This window comes from Heterodontus francisci, chromosome 3 (genome assembly GCF_036365525.1).
Source record: "Heterodontus francisci isolate sHetFra1 chromosome 3, sHetFra1.hap1, whole genome shotgun sequence".
Classification (NCBI taxonomy): domain Eukaryota; kingdom Metazoa; phylum Chordata; class Chondrichthyes; order Heterodontiformes; family Heterodontidae; genus Heterodontus; species Heterodontus francisci.
In genome coordinates this window covers 128564863-128589405 of record NC_090373.1, presented here as the reverse complement: position 1 = coordinate 128589405, position 24543 = coordinate 128564863, and the positions used below count along the sequence as shown (strand labels likewise).

Genomic DNA, 24543 nt, shown 5'->3' with positions numbered 1-24543 from the left:
TAATTCTATATTTACCTGACTTGTATTAGTTGTCAATGAACTCATAACTGTGTCTTAACACTTTCTAAATATAGCTTTAAACATTAAAAATGGGAATTTCTGTGGCAGAAAATTCTTTAGAAGTCACCCTGCTGGGCCAGTATGTTATAGCTAGGCGTATATCCCATTAATTGCACCTTAACAGAACCTGGCATAATAAATGCTAGTCCATACATGGCATTTGAGTGGTTTGTATTTTAACTGCAACTACCCACCTTGATTCCAGATCCCTTAATACCCAAGTCTAACAAAAATCTATCAATTTGCTCTGAATTGTTAATTGATCTCTTTGTTTTAGTAGCTTTTGGGGCGTTTAGTTTAGAGATACAGCACTGAAACAGGCCCTTCAGCCCACCGAATCTGTGCCGACCATCAACCGCCCATTTATAGTAATCCTACACCAAATCCATATTCCTACCACATCCCCACCTGTCCCTATATTTCCCTACCACCTACCTATACTAGGGGCAATTTATAATGGCCAATTTACCTATCAACCTGCAAGTCTTTGGCATGTGGGAGGAAACCCATGCAGACAGAGGGAGAACTTGCAAACTCCACACAGGCAGTACCCAGAATTGAACCCGGGTCGCTGGAGCTGTGAGGCTGCGGTGCTAACCACTGCGCCACTGTGCCACCCATGTGTTGCAGATTCTAGAACCCTTTGGGTGAAGAAGTGTTTCCTAAAATGATCCTCTATTTCAAGTTAAAGCCTCTTGTTCTGAACTCCAGCACCAGAGGAATTTGTTGCTATCTACCCTATCAATTTCTTTTATCACCTTACACTTTACAACTAGATCACCCCTCATTCTTTTATACGCAAGGAGATACAAGTCTAGTCTATGGAGACTGTCCTTACAAGTTAACCCTTTTAGCCCCGGTTTCATTCTGGTGAATCTGCGCTTCACTGCCCCCCTCCTAACCCCCCCATCTCCCTCTCCCCACCCCCCGCAAGGCCAGTATATCCTTCTGAAGGTGCGGTGCCCAGATCAAAATGCAGTACTCAAGATGGGCTCTAACAAGAGCTCTCTATAACTGTACCATAACTTCCTCCTTTTTGTATTCCAGCCCTCGAGATAATGGCCGATATTCCATTAGTCTTCTTAATTTTTTTTTGTATTTTTCCACCAGCTTTTAATGATTTCTGAACTTGGACTCCTAAATCTCTCTACTCCTCCACAGTTCTTAACTTCTCGTCATTTAGAAAATATTCAGATCTTTCTGTCTCAGGTTCAAAGTGGATGACCTCACACTTTTCCACATTCAACTTCAAGTGTAAGTTTTGCCCACCAATTTATCAATGTCCCTTTGCAACTTTCTGCTTCCATGTACATTATTTACTGTGCCACCTAAGTTAGCGTCATCATCAAAGTTAAATATATGACTCACAATTCCTTCATCAAGTGATTTATAAATATAGTGAAAAGCTGTGGCCCCAGTATAGATCCCTGGGGACATCACTAGTCATATCCTGCCAATTAAAGTACATGCTCATTTTCCCTACTCTTTCTCTTCTACCTTCCACTCAATTCCCTATCCATGTTAATCAGTTGCCTCCAATTCCATTACTGGTTATGCAGAATGTCCATCTGTGCACTAAGAGGATTGATTGTATACAACTTGAAACATCTCTATCTTCATGCTGCAATAGGAGTTCTGAGTCTCCTTAAGTCTTTCAAATATTTTGAAAACAAACTGAAAAATGATTTCTCTCATTGCAAATTATAATGTTATTAAACATGCGGGGGGAGGGAATATAAACACATATATTTATGCATTTATTTAGAAAAAGATAAACTCCCTATTGTCCCCACCCAACTATTATTCTTAATTTTACTGTTTTGTACAAATAAAGCTAATGTGCGTTTTTCTCCCTTATCATTAGCCCCAGCTCCTTGACTAATGAGGAGCTGGGAATTGCAGAGCACAGATCACGCACTCTCCCCTCCCTGCAGCTGCTCTGACTTGCCCCGGAAGGCTTTTACCCGGGAACTTTAATCGTAACCTCGGGTTGCTTGACGGAAACATTTAGGTGTTACAGAGGGAGTAGGACTGGAAATTGAGGATTAACATTTCACAGACACACTGACAAAAAGAGCAGAAGGAGAAAGAAAGATCAGCGACACCCTGGGAGGAGCCGAGCCGGAGAGGAGCGGCCGGGAGACCGGCCCTGGGTGAGAGGAGATGGCGGGGAACTTCTGGCAGAGCTCGCACTAGTGAGTACTTCATCTCAGGGGCTCAAGAGTTTGAGGCCTAAACAGCATCAGAAAATGTGCAAGTAGCTGATTCTAGTGAATGATTTCCAAAGTTGTACGTCTCATATTTCAAACTGCAGGCTGGGTGCACCGTGCAGTTTGTCAGCTCTGCCTTACTTTTTGTTGTGGAGGATGCTGCATTATTATGGCCTTTCTTTCTGCTCTTTAAATAAACTGTTTCAGACGGGAATTAATATTTAAACCATCTCCCTGTTGGGGGAGACAATGAAAGAACTAGAACAAATGAGAACAAGTTCATTCTTGTTTTATTTGGGGTGGGGGTTGTCCAGAAATAACGAGAACAATTTATAATAGATTTCTGCTTATAAATATGTTTAGAAAGTCAGGTGCATTTTAAAATGTAAGTGAAATGTTATCTTAACCGACTGTAGGGACAGGGTCCTAACGTAGCATAGTTATTCAGCACAGAAACAGGCCCTTTGGCCCACTGTGTCCGTGCCGGCCATCAAGCCTTTCTATTCTAATCCTATTTTCCAGCACCTGGCCCATAGCCTTGTATGCTATGGCGTTTCAAGTGCTCATCTAAATACATCTTAAATGTTGTGAGGGTTCCTGCCTCTACCACCCCTTCAGGCAGTGTGTTCCAGATTCCAACCACCCTCTGAGTGAAAAAAGGTTTTTCTCAAATCCCCTCTAAACCTCCTGCCCCTTACCTTAAAACTATGCCCCCTGGTTATTGATCCCTCTGCTAACCGATAAAGTTTCTTCCTATCTATGCGCCTCATAATTTTGTATGCCTCAGTCAGGTTCCCCCCTAAGCCTTCTCTGCTCTTAAGGAAAACAGCCCTAGCCTATCCAGTCTCTCTTCATAGATGAAATGCTCCAGCCCAGGCAATATCCTAGTGAAACAAAAACAAGAAATGCTGGAATCACTCAGCAGGTCTGGCAGCATCTGTGGAAAGAGAAGCAGAGTTAACGTTTCGGGTCAGTGACCCTTCTTCAGTTCCGAAGAAGGGTCACTGACCCGAAACGTTAACTCTGCTTCTCTTTCCACAGATGCTGCCAGACCTGCTGAGTGATTCCAGCATTTCTTGTTTTTGTTTCAGATTTCCAGCATCCGCAGTATTTTGCTTTTATTTTAATATCCTAGTGAATCTCCTCTGCACCCTCTCCAGTGCAATCACATCCTTCCAAAAGTGTGGTGCCCAGAACTGTACACAGTACTCCAGCTGTGGCCCAATTAGTGTTTTATACAGCTCCGTCATAACCTCCCTGCTGTTATATTCTGTGCCTCAGCTAATAAAGGCAAGTATCCCATATGCCTTCCTAACTACCTTATCTACCTGTGCTGCTGCCTTCAGTGATCTATGGACAAGTACACCAAGGTCCCACTGACCCTCTGTAGTTCCTAGGGTCCTACCATCCATTGTATATTCCCTTGCCTTGTTAGTTCTCCCAAAATGCATCACCTCACACTTCTCAGGATTAAATTCCATTTACCACTGCTCTGCCCATCTTACCAGCCCATCTATATCATCCTGTAATCTAAGGCTTTCCTCCTCGCTATTTGTGACACCACCAATTTTCGTGTCATCTGCGAATGTATTGATTGTACCTCCTATATTCATGTCTAAATCATTCATGTACACTACAAACAGCAAGGGTCCCAGCACCGATCCCTGTGGTACACCTCTGGTCACAGGCTTCCAATCGCAAAAACAACCCTCGACCATCACCCTCTGCCTCCTGCCACTAAGCACCTAGAGGGTGGACCTGTGGCTATAAAATCTAAATGCTGCAATCTGCCCAAATGATATCTTGGCAAGTGATATGTTTTTTGAGGTTCTTTTTTTTTGTATTTTTGACTTTTGGAATTTTGTTTTAATTTTTGAGGTTAATACTGTTTAAGTATTAGGTCTAGGAGGTACCATGCATATATGAGTATATTCTTTTCTAGGATGAGATACATTTTATTGTTCCCATGAACTCCACAACTGTAGTCAGTGCAGTTGTATTTATATAGAAAATCCATTATGTTATAGCCTTTGTTTCAATGGAAAAAGGCTTATGCAGTAGGTGGCTTGACTTCCGTCCAAAGTGTGTGATGAGTTTCAATCCTTTGGCTGCTTGAACCCAGCTGTCAGCCAGTCTGCTAGATGAAGAGGCAGATGAAGGTAAGACACTACTTGTGAGAGAAGACAAGCTGTGTGAAGCCGATTGTATTCTCAAAACTTGATTTTCATTGATAATTGAATGATATTTCTGTATATCTACGAAAGAAAATCTTTAGCAGCTTGCTGCTCAAACCATTTGTATCCAGAGTACACAATTCCACTTAATACAATGAAGTAAAACCTGATTGCCCCTTCAGTTTAATTTTTAGAGTTACTGCCTATCAGTTTCATTGTGGTACTACTGTCTGAAAAGAAAACTAGTGCAAAAATGGGGGAAAAAAATCACTTGCGTGTTTTGTAAAATCCTCCAGTGCATGTCCATTATAAGGAGTAACCTATCCCAGGGTTTAGGTGACCACGATAAGATGTCTGATATTGGAACTCCTTACAAAATTAACTTGTAACATACTGAAACTTTTTCGATTTGCCTGCTGTTCAACACACTGCCACCTATTACTGTCTGTTTTAAATACTGTACCAAGCTTATGTTTGTTCTTTCTCAGCTTACAGTGGATCCTTGATAAGCAAGATGTAATGAAGGAGCGGCAGAAAGATTTGAAGTTCCTGACAGAAGAAGAATATTGGAAATTGCAAATATTTTTTGCTAATGGTAATACTGTTCAGTGTTTCTATGTGAGAAAAGTGAAAAGAACATGATTGCTTTGTTTTGGGAATACAGTGAAAGATTTCCCTAGTTTCATATCATTTAGCAGGGCTGATATTTTCAGGCAGATTGCAAATCCATGAGTTATAGCCACTATAACCTCCATTTCCCTGGAGAGAACACTGAAACACACCCCTTTATTAACCAGATGTATAGTGTGACATTGATGGAGATGGGGAGGAGGTAAACAGGACAACATTAAGTTACACCAACTGGGAAATTGTAGATATAGCCCCGAAGACAGTACTGCAGAAGCAAACTACTGTGGTGCTGGAAATCTGAACTAAAACAGAAAATGCTGGAAATGCAGAAAGAAAATGCAGTGCTTACAGTTATCAACTTCAAAAAATTGTTGTAAATTTTACATCTTGTTGCTACTGTGACAAATTGTAGTCGAGCTAGGTTAAGGTGTATGGTTGTGTCCCATCTCAATTCAATGAATTATGTATATCACCAAAGGGTGAGCAAACATTGCAAATAAACATTTCTTGTTTCACCAATAGTAATCCAAGCTCTGGGGGAACACCTCAAACTGAGGCAGCAAGTTATTGCAACTGCAACAGTCTACTTCAAGAGATTCTATGCCAGGTAAGATTTTTTTTTTTAAATTAAATTTTACATTGAACTGTTCCATCAGTATATAGTACATAACTGGAACAAGACAAGATATTCACATTTGGTAGGAAGACTTGCATATGTCTTGGTGCTTATTGCATTACACATATATATTATATGCCTGCTGCAGATAATTAAGAGCACTACAAGCTGTGTTAGTGGTCGTTGTCTAGCATATCTGACAGCTACAGCAGCCACTTAAATGGTATACAAATGGGATGTGGCTTCTTTGTAATAACTGTGGCTTTCACATGGTGGGTACTGTGTGTCAATATACATATAGTCTTATAGATTATTTATTTCAGTTTAAACTTGCAGTTGTGTGCAGTGATAAAATCATTGCTCCATATTTGATTTCTATGCTAGATGTCTGCCTATTTTCTTTTACATATTCTGTAATCTAGCCAATTGATTGGACAAGGGGTTAGAATTTATGGTTTTACTGATGTTGGTATTGTTATGCTTTTTGCATTCTGAATGCTTTTAATTTTGCTTTACTGGTGTGCTGTTAAATAAAGTCAGATAATTTTTCATTAGTTTTAAATTGGGGTCTTACAAGTTTTATTTAACAAAAACATCTTTTTCCATTAAATACAAATATGTGATATAACTGAAAGGACAGTGATTCTGAATTATGAGGTGAGCACTTAAAGCATGTCATGCACAAAGAAAGTAGATGCACCAAAACAGTTCAAAGCAAATTACATTTCAGTGCAGTCACTGTTGCAGTATAGGAAAATATGGCAATCAATTTGCTCAGAGCAAGCTCCCCCAGATAGCAATGGCCAGAAAATCTGTCTTAGTGATGTTGGTTGAGGAATAAATCTTGCCAGGACATCTGCAGAATTCCCCATCTCTTCTTCCAAAAATGCCCTTGGACAGTTGGCGAGGCCAAAAGAGCCTTGATTTTAAAGTCTTATCTGAAAGCACGACACTCAGGGATTCCCCTTTAAGCCCATTGACTCCTGCAGCTACCTTGACTACACTTCCAATCTCCCAGTTTCTCCATCTCCAATGCATCTGTTCTGACAATGCCACCTTCCATATGAGTGCTTCCGATGTGTCTTCCCTTTTCCGCAACTGAGGATACCCCTTCACCATGGCTCAACCATGTGTGTTCTATTTCCTACACTTCTGCCATTGCCCCCTCCCTCCCAGAACCACGATTGGGTGGAAGGTGAGGACAAGGGGAACCCTATTAACCTGCACAATTTCTGCCACTTCCAGTGTGATGCCATCACCAAACACATCTTCCCCTCCCCTTTCAGCATTCCGAAGGGACCAATCCTGGTCTCTTCCTGAAGTCCCCAGCATCACAGATGCCAGTCTTCAGCCAATTCGATTCACTCTGCGTGATATCAAGAAACGGCTGAAGGCACTGGTACGGCAAAGGCTATGGGCCCTGACATTCTGGCAATAGTACTGAAGGCCTGTGCTCCAGAACTTGCTACACCCCTAGCCAAGTTGTTCCAGTACAGCTACAACACTGGCATCTACCCGGCTATGTGGAAAATTGCCCAGGTATGTCCTGTACGCAAAAAGCAGGACAAGTCCAACCCGGCCAATCAGTCTACTTTCTATCATCAGTAAAGTGATGGAAGGAAGGTGTTATCGACAGTGCTATCAAGCGACACTTGCTTAGCAATAACCTGCTCAGTGACGCTCAGTTTGGGTTCCATCAGGGACACTCAGCTAGTGACCTCATTACAGCCTTGGTTCAAACATCAACAAAAAAGATGAACTCAAGGTGAGGTGAGAGTGACTGCCCTTGACATCAAGGTAGCATTTGACCGAGTATGGCATCAAGGAGCCCTAGCAAAACTGGAGTCAATGGAAAGCGGGGGGACACTCTCTGCTAGTTGGAGTCGTACCTAGCGCAAAGGAAGATGGTTGTAGTTCTTGGAGGTCAATCATCTGAGCTCCAGGACATCACTGCAGGAATTCCTCAGGGTAGTGTCCTAGGCCCAACCATCTTCAGCTGCTTCATCAATGACCTTCCTTCAATCATGAGGTCAGAAGTGGGGATGTTCGCTGATGACTGCACAATGTTCAGCACCATTCATGACTCCTCAGATACTGAAGCAGTCCGTGTAGAAATGCAGCAAGACCTGGACAACATCCAGGCTTAGGCTTATGTGTGGTGTGAATGTTAGTTGCCACTTAATGCCAGACAAAGATTCTCTCTTGTTGGAGATGGTCAATCATCTCCCCTTGACCTTCAATGGCATTACGATCGCTGAATCCCGTATTATCAATGTCCTGCGGGTTACCATTGACCAGAAACTGAACTGGAGTAGCCATATAAATACCATGGCTACAAGAGCAGATCAGAGGCTAGAAATCCTGCAGCGAGTAATTCACCCCCTGACTCCCCAAAACCTGTCCACCATCTACAAGGCATAAGTCAGGAGTGTGATTGAATACTCTCCACTTGCCTGGAATGGTGCGGCTCCAACAACACTCAAGAAGCTTGACACCATCCAGGACAAAGCAGCCTGCTTGATTGGCACACCATCCACAAATATTCACTCCCTCCACCACCGACGCACAGTGGCAGCAGTGTGTACCATCTACAAGATGCACTGCAGCAATACACCAAGGCTCCTTCGACAGCACCTTCCAAACCCATGATCTCTACCACCTCGAAGGACAAGGGTAGCTGATGCATGGGAACACCACCACCTGCAAGCCACACGCCATCCTGACTTGGAACTATATCACCGTTCCTTCTGTCACTGGGTCGAGGTCCTGGACCTCCCTTCCTAACAGCACTGTGAATGTACCCACCCCACATGAACTGCAGCTGTTCAAGAAGGCAGGTCACCACCACCTTCTCAAGGGCACTTGGGGATGGGTAATAAATGGTGGCCTAGCCAGCAATGCCCACATCCCATGAATGAATAAAAAGAAAAGAAAAATCCCTCCACCACACCTTAATCCACTCCTCAGTCGCCCCAACAACCCTTCTGCTTCCCTTGGCACCTTCCCATGCAAGCAAAGGAGAAGCAACATCTGCCTTTCTCCTCCCGTCACACCATCTAGGATCCCAAACGCTCCTTCCAGGTGAAACAGCTACTTACTTGTATTTTCAATTTAGAATACTGTATTTGCTCCTGATCATGTGTTCTCCTCACAGAAGGAGGCCATTCCATCCATCAAGTCTGCACCAACCTTTTGGAAGAGTGATCCAGTTAATCGCACTACCCTGCTCTTACCCCATATTCCTGTAACTTTTTTTCTCCTTTAAGTATTTACCCAATTCCTTTTGGAAAGCTACTGTTGAATCTATTTCCATCTCCCCAGCAGGCATTGCAATCCAAATCCTAACCACCTGTTGTGTAAAAATGTTTTCCTCATGTCGCCTTTGGTTCTTTTGTCAATCATCATAAATCTGTGCCCTCTGTTTATCAACCCTTTAGCCATAGGAAATAGTTACTCTTTATTCTATTTAAACGCTTAGAGATGTTTAAAATCATGATCAATTCTCCTCTTGGCCTTCTCTGCTCGAAGATAAACAAGCCCAGTTTCTCCATTTAACTGTAATCCCTCATCCCTAGAACCATTCTGGTAAATCTCTTCTGTACCCTCTCCAGAGCCTTCATGTTCTTCCTAAAATCTGGCGCTCAGAATTAGACATAATATTGCAGCTGGGTTTATCAATGCCATTAAAACTTGGAGAAATATTTTTTACTCTGTTATAGTGAGTGAACTGTTAATGAGACCTTCTTTCTACCATTTCAGATACTCACTGAAGAGTATAGATCCAGTACTGATGGCTCCAACTTGTGTATTTTTAGCATCAAAAGTAGAGGTATTTTTAAATAATATTTGTTATTGGTGATCTAGTTTCTAATTATAGATATTCAGATAGTGGAACCTCACCACCTGAGTTACTAGTTCGAGTGAGGATTTTATTGAGATGCAGTATTGTTCGAACAGATTATGAATTTACAATCTTTTTTAGGAAATTCATGGGGAAGAATTGATGACCCTGGAGTGATTACAAGGCACTAATTTGTGGAGGGTTTTGAATGATGATGTAAACTTTGAGATGGCACTGAAGTGGTTTCTAATAATTCTGAACCTTGAGGTGAAATTAATGCATTCTTATTGTGTTTTTGGGGTAGCAGTTCTATTCCTTTGTAGGACAAGTGACCTAATGGAGCCCTAAAAATATTCAAAGATGTCCGAAAATGGTGTTTTCAACAACGTGACTGAACTCAAAATAGGCTTCACAACTGAAGAGCAGACCTAGCTTACCTCCAGTAATTAAAAAAAATTGTTCATCATAAGTGCTTATCTAATGCATTGTCACCAAGTAAAAGAATTCTTGCAAAGAAGTGCATCTCAGATTGTTTGCAGTGGTATTGGAGGAATCTATTTTGAGAATCATAGGACATAAAAAGATATTCAGGAATTTCCTCTGGAGTTCTTTTGATTGGTTGCCTTGGAAGATCACTGGAAATCCTGGATAGATTAACAAACGGGATTTCTGGTGATCTGCCAAAGTTGCCCTGGCCACGTGGGACCCCCACTGTCCACCCGCAACCCCCCTCCCCAGCCGAAGAAATTCTTAGTGTGTTGCCCTAGATGTGGACTGAGTGTCCAGCTAATTATTTGCTGAGGAATTGAGTCCTCAGAGTCCTTGCTCACTGCTCTCTAATTGTAAAGGAATCAATCAGACAGACTTTCTCAGGTTTAAACAAGAAAGGTGTAAGTGTATTAACCTTAACACTCTAACTCAGTTAAAACTGCCAAAAATATGCGACACAATCACGCTTGCATGCAAACGCGATAAACACACATACAGATACAGAGGAGGAGAAAGAATTAAAGGGGGAGGTTTGAAGTAATAGATGGAATTCAGTTACTGTTTTTGGTTTTGCTGTGAAGTCTTTGATTGACGTTAAGTCATGCAGTTCTCGTTGGGGCCCAGTGCACACTTTCAAACTTGTTCTGCTGGTACCGGAAGGCTGCAGGGGTCTTCTGTCTTGAGGCTTAAGTTGCTTCCTTGGTCCCTGGAACTTTTGCATGTGAGAGAGAGAGAGAGACTTTGCTTCTCTTTGGTCTTCAAAATTGCAGTCTGCACCAAACTTTTCTGTGAGGCACAATTCAATCAATTCCCAGGTTGGCCAGCAGGTTTGTCATGTGACCAGCTCTTTGTTTGAAACAACATCACCTGCGAGGATTTTTGATTCTTCAAAGCTTCCTAGGCACATGGAGGGGTAGGGGGTGGGTGGATGGATGGATGGATGTTGTGCTGGCTCTTACACAGATCATCACTATTGACAAAACCCATCTGGCTAATTGGATCAGGGAACACTCCCATTGTCTCTCTATGCAATTGTCTTTCAGAATGCAAACATGCAGCCATGTTTTCAGCCATACAGCACTGTGGTCTTTTTAAACAGGTTATATTCAATGTCCAGTAATTAGTGTTCCATATGATGAAATTAATATGTTTCCGTTTGGCAGGTGTGGTTTCCTTCACACTATATATGCTTGCAACCCTAATTTTTAAAGTTCTGAAGTTAAATTAAAGCATCCAATTGAATTTATTGCTATCTCTGTTATGTGTTATTTGACATAACTCTCTGTTCTAATCTTGTTTTTAGGAATTTGGTGTTGTCTCAAACACACGGTTGATTTCAGCTTCAACTTCAGTGTGTGAGTAGAAAGGTTTTTTTTGTTAACAATCTCAATTTGGACTAAAAATTCTGATTTCATAATCATACAGTTAATAACAAGATTTGTAGAAGATAGATTGAGTGAATGGGCAAAATCATGGCAAGTGGATTTCATTGTAGATAAATGTGAGGTCATCCACTTTAGACCTAAAGAGGATAGAACAGAATTCTTTCTAAATGGTGAAAAGGTAGAAATAATGGGGGTCCGTTTATATGGATCATTAAAATGTCATGAACAGATACAGAATATAATCAAAAAGGCCATTGGAATGCTGGCCTTTCTACCTAGAAGGCTAGAATATAAGAGGGTACAGGTCATGCTTCAGCTATACAAAGCCCTGATTCGACCACACCTGCACTATTGTGAGCAGTTCTGGGCATCACAGCTTAGGAAGGATATATGGGCCTTGGAGGGAGTGCAATGTAGATTTATCAGAATGATACCTGGACTTCAAGGGTTAAGTTACAAGGAGCGATTAGACAAACTAACACTGCATTCCCTGTAAATTAGAAGGTGAAGGGGTGATTTGATTGAAGGTTTCAAGATATTGAGGGAAACAGGGTAAATATAAACTATTCTGCTGGTTGGAGGGTTGAGGACTAGGGGACACAGTCTAAAAAGTAGAGTCAGACCTTTCGGGTGTGAAGTTAGGACACACTTCTATATGCAAAGGGTGGCAGAAGTTTGGAACTCTTCTACAAACAGCAATTGATGCGAGATCAATTGTTACATTTAAAACTGAGATTGATAGATTTTTGTTAACCAAAGTTATTAATGAAAATGGGCAAAGACAGGTTTATAGAGTTCAGTTGCAGATTAGCCATGATCTCAATAGCAGAGCAGGCTCGAGGGGTTAAACGGCCTTCTCATGTTCCTATACAGTATGTGAATTCTTGTTGAATTTTGTTTATTGCATGTGTGAAGAAAATTGCATAACTTGTATCCAGTAATCACGAATGAGCTGTAGAGGCTTATTCACAAATGGAATAAATATGGTGGTCAATGGTTTCATATACATCTTTGTTCAGATTGTCTTTGGCACAGATAAAATTTCAAAAGGGACTTGCATTTCATGAGGCAAATCGTTAAACTCTCTACTGCATATTTGTGCTTAGGGCCTATTGTCATCACAGTACTTGTTATTAGTACTTTCTGAGAGTATGGTTTAATGAATGTGAGTTCCTTTCAGCTTTTTGGAAGTTTGTTTGGTTTTACTTATTTAGATCCTTGGCTAATTTTGTTACAGGTTGTACATGGTTTGTGAATCAGCTTTGAATTGGCTAGTATATGGAGATTTGTCTGCTGCTGGGAATTTTTGAGGCCACTCATGTTGAGAGCATGCACAGATGCTTGATGTAACACTAGCTACTGACAGTTTAAAAATACAAGAGTTCCTTTTTTTTTAAACTTGGGAATCTTTTTTTAAATCTGAAAAAAATTTCATGGACATTGAAACATCTGGAGATAGCTGAACTTTATGGATGCTTTTCAAAAAAAAGCAAGGTCAGTAAGAGGTTCCTGGTTTTGACTAGTAAACAAATACTGGAAACCAGGTGATTTCAAGCAAACCAGCCGGGGGGAGGGGAGGGGAGGGGGGGTGGTTTGACCTAAGAGCTACTCTCTGTTGTCACATGAGAGAATTTATGACTTAGCATGAGACTTGCTTGGAAAAGTAGTTTCATTTTGAACTTTAAAAGCCAGTTGGGTTTGGACTAAAGCAGGCAGTTGGAATTTGAGATGGACCTGCCAGGAGTTCAGGAGTTGGGTGGCGCAGTGGTTAGCACTGCAGCCTCACAGCTCCAGTGACCCGGGTTCAATTCTGGGTACTGCCTGTGTGGAGTTTGCAAGTTCTCCCTGTGTTTGCGTGGGTTTCCTCTGGGTGCTCTGCTTTCCTCCCACGTGCCAAAGACTTGCAGGTTGATAGGTAAATTGGCCATTAGCAATTGCCCCTAGTGTAGGTAGGTGGTAGGGAAATATAGGGACAGGTGGGGATGTGGTAGGAATATGGGATTAGTGTAGCATTAATATAAATGGGTGGTTGATGGTCGGCACAGACTCGGTGGGCCGAAGGGCCTGTTTCAGTGCTGTATCTCTAAACTAAACTAAAAGAACAGAGAGTTATTATCTCTCTTTAAAGAATCTCTGCTCTGGAAAAGCAAAAGCTTGTATGAAGTGGTACTCTTGCCTCCTGTAATTTTGAAGACATCCTGAATGCTTGCAGAAACCTTGCATCTTTTTTTAAAAAAAGGACTTTTGCATCAAATATGTGAGAGAACTGACACCTTTTGCTACACACCTGATGGAATACCTATGTGAAGCTTTTGCAATTGAATTTCTTCAAATATCTACTCAAATAGACTGTTCATCAACCTCGCCTGGAAAAATTCCTAGAGGCAGCCAACTATTCAGCTTTGGGATACCTCGCCAAACCAAAGAACTTCCTTCCAGATCATTGCAGTCTAAGTTTTTTTTTTATTCCTTTGAAACAGCTGTAAACAAAAATCCCTTTTTTTCCAGTTAACCATCTTTTGGATGTATGTGCATGAGGGCTAGGATATATATAAAAATATGGGGCTTTAATATTTCAATTCGCGTATATATTTACTTCATTATTGGTTAAGACTTGGTTTTATAATAAACGGATAATCTTGTTGTTTATTAAAGAAATCTGGTTGGTGTGCTTTATTCTGGGGACAAATAGAGTATTTAATTGGCAGTTTCTGGGGAAAATTTATTGATCTGTTATTTGTGGAGAAGTGGGACTGAATTAACAGTGCACTCCTCCCGCCTCGGTTGTAACACTAGTGATAAAGTAGTTGTGGCTGTTATTTTGGAATTGTTTTTATAAAAATGTATATATTTCAAGTTATTAGCATGTATTAGTTTTTTTGATCCATCTATGTTGATTGCAGCACCAAAATATTTCAAGCTTTCGCATCTTAGCTCTGGTTGCAGTCAACTAAGCTGGTAATTTCGAGCTGGTAGAGGAAAAATTGTGTATGGAATGCTGAAGGCTTTTTATGTTTTCTGTAAAGCATAATTTCATGTTACTCATGGTGTAAAATTTAGATTCCTGGGTGTCTACTTCAAACGTTGTCATTTGTGAATGGAGAAAAACTAAAGAGAACATGTATACAGCATATATTCATATAAATCTGCTGGACCTGAGCTTTGTTTTTTAATTTTAAATTTGTCATCTTTCCTTTACAATGTAGTGAAAACCAGGTTTTCTTATGCATTTCCTAAGGAATTTCCCTACAGAATGAATCATGTAAGTATCAAAGTTTATTTCCTCTTTTTAATGAAATTAATTTCTCATTATATCCTTGGTCATTTCAGTGATACTTGCCCAAATGGGGTGATTTTCTCAATGCTTTACTTTTATCTGTATTCCCTTCGCTTTGGCTGACCATTGAAGTGGTGATTCATTTTGGGTGGGTTTCAACATGCCCACAATATTGCAGGAGGTTGTTACATGCTTTTCATGCTTCACAGGAGAGACAGTGGAAATAATTATATTAACAGGATGGAGAATTTGAGGTTGGGCACCCTTGCATATTTCAGATGTATTTGTTAAATCATGAATTCCTATCTGAGGCACTTGTGTAATCATGTGACATGCCCAAGTTCTACAGACATTTCATCACCACAAATTTCAGCATTCAGTTTTCTCTATTTCTACAACTACATTTAGAATATATTGTCAACCTTAACGTTACATTCAAAATTGTATCTTCAAACTTTAAAATTCTTTTTGCCTTTAAGGGAAACCTTGCCCAATATTGCTCATTTTGTTTTTTATTCAGTTGGTTGTTTTTTTAAAAAAAACTATTCCATTCTTATAGCAGTTCACTTCCAATAGTAAATGTAAAGGTAAATGTTCCAGCAGCACCAACTCAATCTATTTCAGAGTTGTTCTGGTCTGCAGTTCCATTTCATCTTCTGCTTCACCTGGTGCTTTAACAAAAGCTCTTTTTCCTTTTCTTTTCGGTTATCAAGGATCATAAGCTTCAATAACTCTTGGATACCAACACCCCTCCAGCTCCATCTCCACCCTTACTTTCCTCTGACCCCGTCCTTCCTTCCAATGTCACCCGTTGCCGTGTTTTCACTATCCCCTCTGACCTTCCACACCACCACCACCAACACCTCCCCCGCCCTCATCACCCCAAACAATCAGTCCACAGCAAAGGCCTCCGCTTTATCGTCCTACATCACCACCTCCATTACTTTGCACTTGGTACAACGCTGGGCTGCTCTTCCATAGTCTTCACCTTCATGCCCACTTCTTTTGCCCAGAGTCTTCCTCTTTCACAGCGATCCTTTCTCCGGTCTCCAAAGTTCTTGTTCCGCCTGGGCTGCTCCCTCTGGCCTCTTACCCTTTCTAGATCTTTTCATTGGGTGCTGCTGGTGTGACCTCAGCCACCTCAATTTTTCCAGTCTGTTCACTCACTCTAACCTACCTCCCTTTTGAACTTGCAGCAATTGGTCCTCTCGGCTTCAGTCCTTAAATTGTCATTTAAACTACTGACCAGGGTTGTTGTTTGGCGCGTGGACCTCTATCTTGCAGAAGCTGAACAATAACTTTGACACTTCTTCCTACCTCCCCCTGGACTATTACCCGTCCACTGAACATCATGCCGTTGTTTCCAGGACTGTCACTGACCTCATCTCCTTTGGAGATCTTTGCTTCATGGTCTCCAAACTCATGGTCCCCCAATCCAGCGGATTACACTTCTTTCTTCTTCCCAAGATCCACAGGACTGCCCTGGTAGATCCATCATTTCAGCCTGATCTTGTTCAACGGAACTTATTTTTTCCTATCTCGATTCTTTCTCTCCCCTTGTCCAGTCTCTTCCCATCTAGATACATGACTCTTTCATGCCTCTGCCACTTTAATAGTTTCCAGTTTCCTGGCCCCGTCTTAACTGTGTATGTCCAATCTCTCTACAGTTCCATTCCTCACCAGGATGGTCTGCTGATCCTCCACTTCTTCCCTGAATGGAGACCCAACCAGTTCCCATCCAACACCATCATCTTTGACCTGACTGTACTTGTTCTTGTATTGAACAATTTCTCCTCTGATTCTACTCACTATCTCCAAATAAAATGAAACTTTTATTACAATGTTACTATGGGAACTTGAACGGGTCCTAGCTATGCCTGCCTTTTCATGGGGTACGTAGAATATTCTTTGTTCCAGTTCTACTTGGCTCCCATCCCTCACCTTTTTTATCCAACATATTGATGAATGAGTCAGTGCTGTTTCCCACTGTTGCCGGGAACTGGACAATTTCAGCAACTTTGCTTCCAATTTCCACCCCCCCCCCCCCCCCCCCCAAATTCTGCTCTCCTTCACCTGGTCTATTCAACTCTTCCCTTCCCTTCAGCTTCCCTATCTCCATTTCTGGGCATAGGCTATCAACCAATATCTACTATATGCCCATTGGCACCATGATTCCATTTCCTCCCACCCTGTTCCCTGTAAGGACTCTATTTTCTTTTCTCCCAGTTTCTCAATCTCTGTTGCATCTGTTCTGATGATACCATCTCCCGCACCAGTGCTTCCAATATGTCTTCCTTTTTCCTCAGTTCTTCCACCACGGTTGACAGGACCCTCAACCATGCTTCTGAGATCTTATCCTTTTTGCTCAGCTGAGGATTTCCCTCCACCATGGTTGATGGGGCTCTCAACATTGTGCATTCCATTTCCCACACTTACACTCTCACCCCTTCCCTTCTCTCCCAGAACCACAATAGGGTTCTCTTGTCCTTGCCATCCAGCCCATCAGGCCACATGTTTAATGGATCATCCACCACCATTTCTGCCACCTCCAACCGATGCCACCACTAAATACATCTTACCCTCCCCTTTCTCATTGGTGACCTCGTTGATCAGGTAATCTCATTGAAGCATACAAAATTCTTACAGGGCTCGACAGGGTTGATGCACGAAGGATGTTTCCCCTAGCTGGGGGTCTAAAACCAGGGGACACAGTCTCAGAATAAGAAGTAGGCCATTTAGGGCAAAGATGAGGAGGACTTTCTTCACTCAGAGGGTGGTGAATCTTTGGAATTCTCGATCCCAGAGGGCTCTGGAGGCTCAATCATTGAGTATGTTTAAGACAGAGATTGATAGATTTCTAGGTATTAAAGCTTTCAAGGGATATGTGGATAGTGGCGTTGAGGTAGAAGATCAGCCATGATCTAGTTGAAAGGCACGAGGGGTCAAATAGCCTGTTTCCTATGTTCGGCATTTCAAAGCGACCGTTCCCTTTGCGACATCCTGATCCACTCTTCAGTCACCAGCAACACCCGCTCCCCTTCCCTCTGCATTTTTCCATGCAAGCACAGGAGATGCAATGCTTGCTCTTTAACTTCCTCCCTTCCACCATCCATGGCCCAAACTCTCCTTCCAGGTGAAACAGCGATTTACTTGTACTTTCAATTTAGTATACTGTGTTCGCATGTCACGATGTGGCCTTCTCTACATTGGAGCGACCAAACGGAGACTGGGTGATCAATTTGAACGCTTCCATTCAGTCCGTAAGCGTGACCCGGAGCTTTCAGTCATCTGCCATTTTAATTCATCCAAGTCTCACTGACTTTGCTGTCCTTTGTCTCCAACACTGTTGTAATAACAAAGAACAGTACAGCACAGGAACAGGCCATTCGGCCCTCCAAGCCTGCGCCGATCTTGATGCCTGCCTAAACTAGAACCTTCTCACCTTCCGGGGACCGTATCCCTCTATTCCCATCCTATTCATGTATTTGTCAAGATGCCTCTTAAACGTCATTATCGTACCTGCTTCCACCATCTCCCCCGGCAGCAAGTTCCAGGCACTCACCACCCTCTATGTCTAGAACTTGCCTCGCACATCTCCTCTAAACTTGGCCCCTCTCACCTTAAACCTATTTCCCCTAGTAACTGACTATTCCACCCTGGGAAAAAGCTTCTGACTATCCACTCTGTCCATGCCGCTCATAACTTTGTAAACCTCTATCATGTCGCCCCTCCACCTCCGTCGTTCCAGTGAAAACAATCCGAGTTTATCCAACCTCTCCTCATAGCTAATGCCCTCCAGACCAGGCAACATCCTGGTAAACCTCTTCTGTACCCTTTCCAAAGCCTCCACTTCCTTTTGGTAGTGTGGCGACCAGAATTGCACGCAATATTCTAAGTGTGGCCTAACTAAAGTTCTGTACAGCTGCAGCATGACTTGCCAATTTTTATACTCTATGCCCCGACCGATGAAGGCAAGCATGCCGTATGCCTTCTTGACTACCTTATCTACCTGTGTTGCCACTTGCAGTGACCTGTGGACCTGTACGCCCAGATCTCTCTGCCTGTCAATACTCCTAAAGGTTCTGCGAATTACTGTATACTTCCCACCTGTATTAGACCTTCCAAAATGCATTACTTCACATTTGTCCGGATTAAACTCCATTTGCCATTTCTCCGCCCAAGTCTCCAACCGATCTATATCCTGCTGTATCCTCGGACAATCCTCATCACTATCTGCAATTCCACCAACCTTTGTGTCGTCCGCAAACTTACTAATCAGACCAGCTACATTTTCCTCCAAATCATTTATATATACTACAAAGAGCAAAGGTCCCAGCACTGATCCCTGCGGAACACCACTAGTCACAACCCTCCATTCAGAAAAGCACCCTTCCATTGCTACCCTTTGTCTTCTATGTCAGAGCCAGTTCTGTATCCATCTTGCCAGCTCAGCTCTGATCCCATGTGACTTCACCTTTTGTACCAGTCTGCCATGAGGGACCTTGTCAAAGGCTTTACTGAAGTCCATATAGATAACATCCACTGCCCTTCCTTCATCAATCATCTTTGTCACTTCCTCAAAAAACTCAATCAAATTAGTGAGACATGACCTCCCCTTCACATTCGTAAGGGCTAGAAGGCTAGGAACAGACGAATCCCTTGAGGATTATAAAGACAGTAGGAAGGAACTTAAGCAAGGAGTCAGGAGGGCTAAAAGGGGTTATGAGAAGTCATTGGCAAACAGGATTAAGGAAAATCCCAAGGCTTTTTATACATGTATAAAGAGCAAGAGGGTAACCAGGGAAAGGGTTGGCCCACTTAAGGACAGAGAAGGGAATCTATGTGTGGAGCCAGAGGAAATGGGCGAGGTACTAAATGAGTACTTTGCTTCAGTATTCACCAAAGAGAAGGATTTGGTGGATGATGAGCCCAGGGAAGGGAGTGTAGATAGTCTCAGTCATCTCATTATCAAAAAGGAGGAAGTGTTGGGTGTCTTGCAAAGCATTAATTAAGATAGATAAGTCCCCAGGGCCTGATGGGATCTACCCCAGAATACTGAGGGAGGCAAGGGAAGAAATTGCTGGGGCCTTGACAGAAATCTTTGCAACCTCATTGGCTACAGGTGAGGTCCCAGAGGACTGGAGAATAGCCAATGTTGTTCCTTTGTTTAAGAAGGGTAGCAAGGATAATCCAGGAAATTATAGGCCGGTGAGCCTTACATCAGTGGTAGGGAAATTATTAGAGAGGATTCTTCGGGACAGGATTTACTCCCATTTGGAAACAAATGGACTTATTAGCGAGAGGCAGCATGGTTTTGTGAAGGGGAGGTCGTGTCTCACTAATTTGATCGAGTTGTTTGAGGAAGTGACGAAGATGATTGATGAAGGAAGGGCAGTGGATGTTATCTATATGGACTTCAGTAAAGCCTTTGACAAGGTCCCTCATGGCAGACTGATACAAAAGGTGAAGCCACATGGGATCAGAGGTGAGCTGGCAAGATGGATACAGAACTGTCACAGTCATAGAAGACAGAGGGTAGGAGTGGAAGGGTGCTTTTCTGAATGGAGGGATGTGACTAGTGGTGTTCCGCAGGGATCAGTGCTGGGACCTTTGCTCTTTGTAGTATATATAAATGATTTGGAGGAAAATGTAGCTGGTCTGATTAGTAAGTTTGCGGACGACACAAAGGTTGGTGGAGTTGCAGATAGTGATGAGGATTGTCCGAGGATACAGCAGGATATAGATCGGTTGGAGACTTGGACGGAGAAATGGCAGATGGAGTTTAATCCGGACAAATGTGAGGTAATGCATTTTGGAAGGTCTAATACAGGTGGGAAGTATATAGTAAATCGCAGAACCCTTAGGAGTATTGACAGGCAGAGAGATCTGGGCGTACAGGTCCACAGGTCACTGAAAGTGGCAGCGCAGGTGGATAAGGTAGTCAAGAAGGCATACGGCATGCTTGCCTTCATCACTCGGGGCATAGAGTATAAAAATTGGCAAGTCATGCTGCAGCTGTACAGAACTTTAGTTAGGCCACACTTAGAATATTGCGTGCAATTCTGGTCGCCACACTACCAGAAGGACGTGGAGGCTTTGGAGAGGGTACAGAAGAGGTTTACCAGGATGTTGCCTGGTCTGGAGGGCATTAGCTATGAGGAGAGGTTGGAAAATCTCAGATTGTTTTCACTGGAACGACGGAGGTGGGGGGGGGGGGAGGGGGGCGACATGATAGAGGTTTACAAAGTTATAAGCGGCATGGACAGAGTGGATAGTCAGAAGCTTTTTCCTAGGGTGGAAGAGTCAGTTACTAGGGGACATAGGTTTAAGGTGAGAGGGGCAAAGTTTAGAGGAGATGTGCGAGGCAAGTTCTTTACACAGAGGGTGGTGAGTGCCTGGAACTTGCTGCCGGGGGAGGTGGTGGAAGTAGGTACCATAGAGACGTTTAAGAGGCATCTTGACAAATACCTGAATAGGATGGGAATAGAGGGATACGGACCCCGGAAGTGCAGAAGGTTTTAGCTTAGGCAGACATCAAGATCGGCGCAGGCTTGGAGGGCCGAATGGCCTGTTCCTGTGCTGTACTGTTCTTTGTTCTTTGTTCAACAGTTTCAGCTCTTAATCACTGCTCCCATTTATTTTGGACAGTAGGGGCTGGTAATGATTCTCCTGTTGCTGTTTACACCTCACCTAGACCCATCTTTTTGTTTCTTTACTGGTCCAGTTGCCACCCCATTGCACCATCATCCTTTGTATTATTTAATCAATCCTGGCTTCCACCCAATCACAGACTTTTTGTTTTTTCCCCTCTCCCCTTCTCAGTGTTTGCTTCAATCTTGGTACATTTCCAACTTTTTCCAGTTCTGATGAAATGTCGATAACCTGAAGTGTTAACTTTGCTCGCTCTCTCGCTCTCCCTCTTGCTCTTTTCCCCCCCCCCCCACAGATGCTGTCTGACCTGCTGAATACTTCCAGTATTTTGTTTTTATTTCAGATTCCCAGCATCAGCCATATTTTGCTTTTGTTGAAATGTTCATAGCATATCAGTTTAAAAATATAATTCGTGTTTGGATGGATTAAAATAACTGTTACTCATACTTATAAAAGTGATTACAGAGACAGAAGTAAACACTGTGTTGGAGCATAGTTAAAATATTACAAAAGCAAAATACTACAGATGCTGGAAATCTAAAATAAAAACAGGAAATGCTGGAAATACCTGCAGGGCAGGCAGCATCTATGGAGAGAGAAACTGATGTAACGTTTCCGGTCAAATGACTGACTGATGATCTGATGAAGGGTGATCGACCAGAAACGTTACCTCTGTTTCTCTCTCCATCGATGCTGCGTGACCTGCTGAGTATTTGCAGCATTTTCTGCTTTTTGTTAAAATGTTAAATATTTCCAGTTTGAAACTGCACCAGTTTTATTGCTGCAGCATTGGCAGCCATGCTTTCAGGCTCTAAACTCTTGAGTTCTCTCCCTAAACCTCTCTGCATCTCTACCCTTCTTTCCTCCTTTTAAGATTCTCCTTCAAACCTATGTCTTTGCCCATCTACCCTAACATCTCATTATGCGGTTCAATGTCAAACTTTGGGAAGCAACTTGGGACTTTTTACTTTGTTAACAGCGCTTTACAAATGCAAGTGTTGTTGTGCTAAATGTGAGATTAATGTTTTAATTTCTCGCCAATGTGATGCCATTACTCTGGCATTGAAAACTTATGTTGCATCTAGTGGGGTGTTGTGGGGAGCGGGTGTAGAGTTTTTTGTTTGCTCTTGTTCTGGTTTGCCATTTGGTGTCCAGTTTAATTTGTTCAGTTTACCATTGCCAAAATAATTCTTAAAATGAAGATTAAAAAAATCTTTATTTTGTGAATTATTTTCTCTCTGTTCTTTTAGGTTCCCCCCCTGGGGTGTATACAGTTGTACTAACGAGTGCGGGTGTAATACCTGCTCCCAGGCCTCTATCAGTGTTCCTAAACAAGTCCAAATATGATGTGCCTGTGTGTTTGACTTTCTCACCTATTCCTGCTATCACTGCTCCAGAAATAGACACCTGATAAATAGAGTGAGTGGAATAATTTCTGATCACAGTGGCTTTTAAGATGCTTGTTGATGATACCTGTTAAATAACTTCTTTCCTCTCTCCACAGATGCTGCCTGACCTGCTAAGTATTTCCAGCAATTTTCTGTTTTTAGTTAAAATGTTAAATATTTCCAGTTTGAAATTGCAGGTAGTTTTATCACTGCAGCAAGACAGAACAAGAGCAAACAAAGAACTCTATACCCACTCCCCCCACACCCCACTAGATGCAACATAAGTTTTCAATGCAGTATATCGCTAGAATAATGCATCAAATTGACTAGAGATTAAAACATTAATCTCACACACTTAGCACAACAACACTTGCATTTGTAAAGTGATGTTCACAGAGTAAAAAGTCCCAAGTTGCTTCCCAAAATTTGACATTGAACCACATAATGAGATATTAGGATAGATGGTCAAAGACATAGGTTTGAAGGAGAATCTTCAAAGGAAGAAAGAAGGGTAGATAGGCTACAGATAGGCAGCAATCATCGAGGCATTTAAAAGCATTTAGTTATAGAATATCTAAATAAAGTAAACATTTCCAACTTCGTAAAAGTGCTTTTACTAATTGGAAACTTTTATTTAATATTTTACAGATATTGGAATGTGAATTCTATTTATTAGAGTTAATGGTAAGTGCTTTGGCTTTTTATATTCATCAAGGGATGTTAGATCTGGAATATCGATCACTTCCCTATTTAAGGTACTCATTGTCAATGTCAAATACTCTCACGTCAGTTGTGGATGTAGAGCAAACCCCCCTCTAGTTTGCTGTAACACTGCATTGCTTCTCCAAACTCCAATACCAGTGTGACATCGCCATCCTTGTGATCCCACTGAGTGAGATTTCTATGTAATAGTTTTGTACTGTGGCTTTGGACCAACTAGGAGATTGCCATATATATTTCAAGTGAAACATTTACAGCCACAAACATAGGAGACTTCCATCTCTTCAGTCTGGCTTGGATTCAAACTCTGATCCCAGAGTTGCTAACACACTGCACCAAACAGTTTTGGAGACTCGCATGTCAGCTAATTAATACTATTTTACCTTTTTCAGGATTGCTGTCTGATAGTATACCATCCATATAGACCATTGCTACAGTATGTACAAGATATGGGACAGGAAGACATGCTGCTGCCATTAGCATGGTAAGACCTTCTAGTGATTAGTAGTCTTGTTATACACCTATGATAGTAATGGATTAAAGGAGTTTGCATTTATGATATGGTTTACATTGTTAAAGATTACTGATTTTATTGAATATTTTATATTTACACATGCTAGGAATTTTTGTCTGGCTTTTTCTCTTCCAACAAAATGCTTTCTTCAGAAAGAGAATTTGTATTTATATAGCACCTTACCACATTGTCAGGACTTCTGAAAGCTCATTACGACTAATACGTTAATTGTCGGACTATTTTTGATATATAAACAGTAATATTGTGACTGGTAGCTCTGCAGAATAGAGTTATTCTCAATCAGTAGTGCTGGACTCCAGATCTGAGACTTGTACATTAGATCAGTAGAGCTCAAGAATGGTAGCTGTGGGCACATTCTTGGAACTTTTTCACTTAAAGTTGTATTTTGCATGTTTTATGTTAAATATCGATAATTAACAGCTCATTAACAATCTGCCTACTTTTCATGAGCATACCTAACCAGAATGCAATGATGAGTAAAGAAGAAAGAATTTGCATTTATATAGTACCTTCCCTGTCTTCAAAATATCCCATAGCACTTCACAGCCATTGAATTACATTTGAAGT

General features: G+C 41.9%; 1 protein-coding gene across 1 annotated transcript in view; it reads left to right on the top strand.

Moving 5' to 3' along the window:
• The first annotated feature begins 2005 nt into the window (after positions 1 to 2005).
• Positions 2006 to 24543, top strand: part of ccnc (cyclin C) — a 37312-nt gene continuing 14774 nt past the window's right edge. Inside the window, exons 1-8 of the mRNA XM_068026002.1 lie at positions 2006 to 2255; positions 4933 to 5039; positions 5597 to 5681; positions 9450 to 9519; positions 11324 to 11375; positions 14612 to 14667; positions 23370 to 23405; positions 23834 to 23925. Coding sequence (XP_067882103.1) covers positions 2224 to 2255; positions 4933 to 5039; positions 5597 to 5681; positions 9450 to 9519; positions 11324 to 11375; positions 14612 to 14667; positions 23370 to 23405; positions 23834 to 23925 — 530 coding nt within the window. The 5' untranslated portion in view covers positions 2006 to 2223. The remainder of the gene's footprint in view (positions 2256 to 4932; positions 5040 to 5596; positions 5682 to 9449; positions 9520 to 11323; positions 11376 to 14611; positions 14668 to 23369; positions 23406 to 23833; positions 23926 to 24543) is intronic.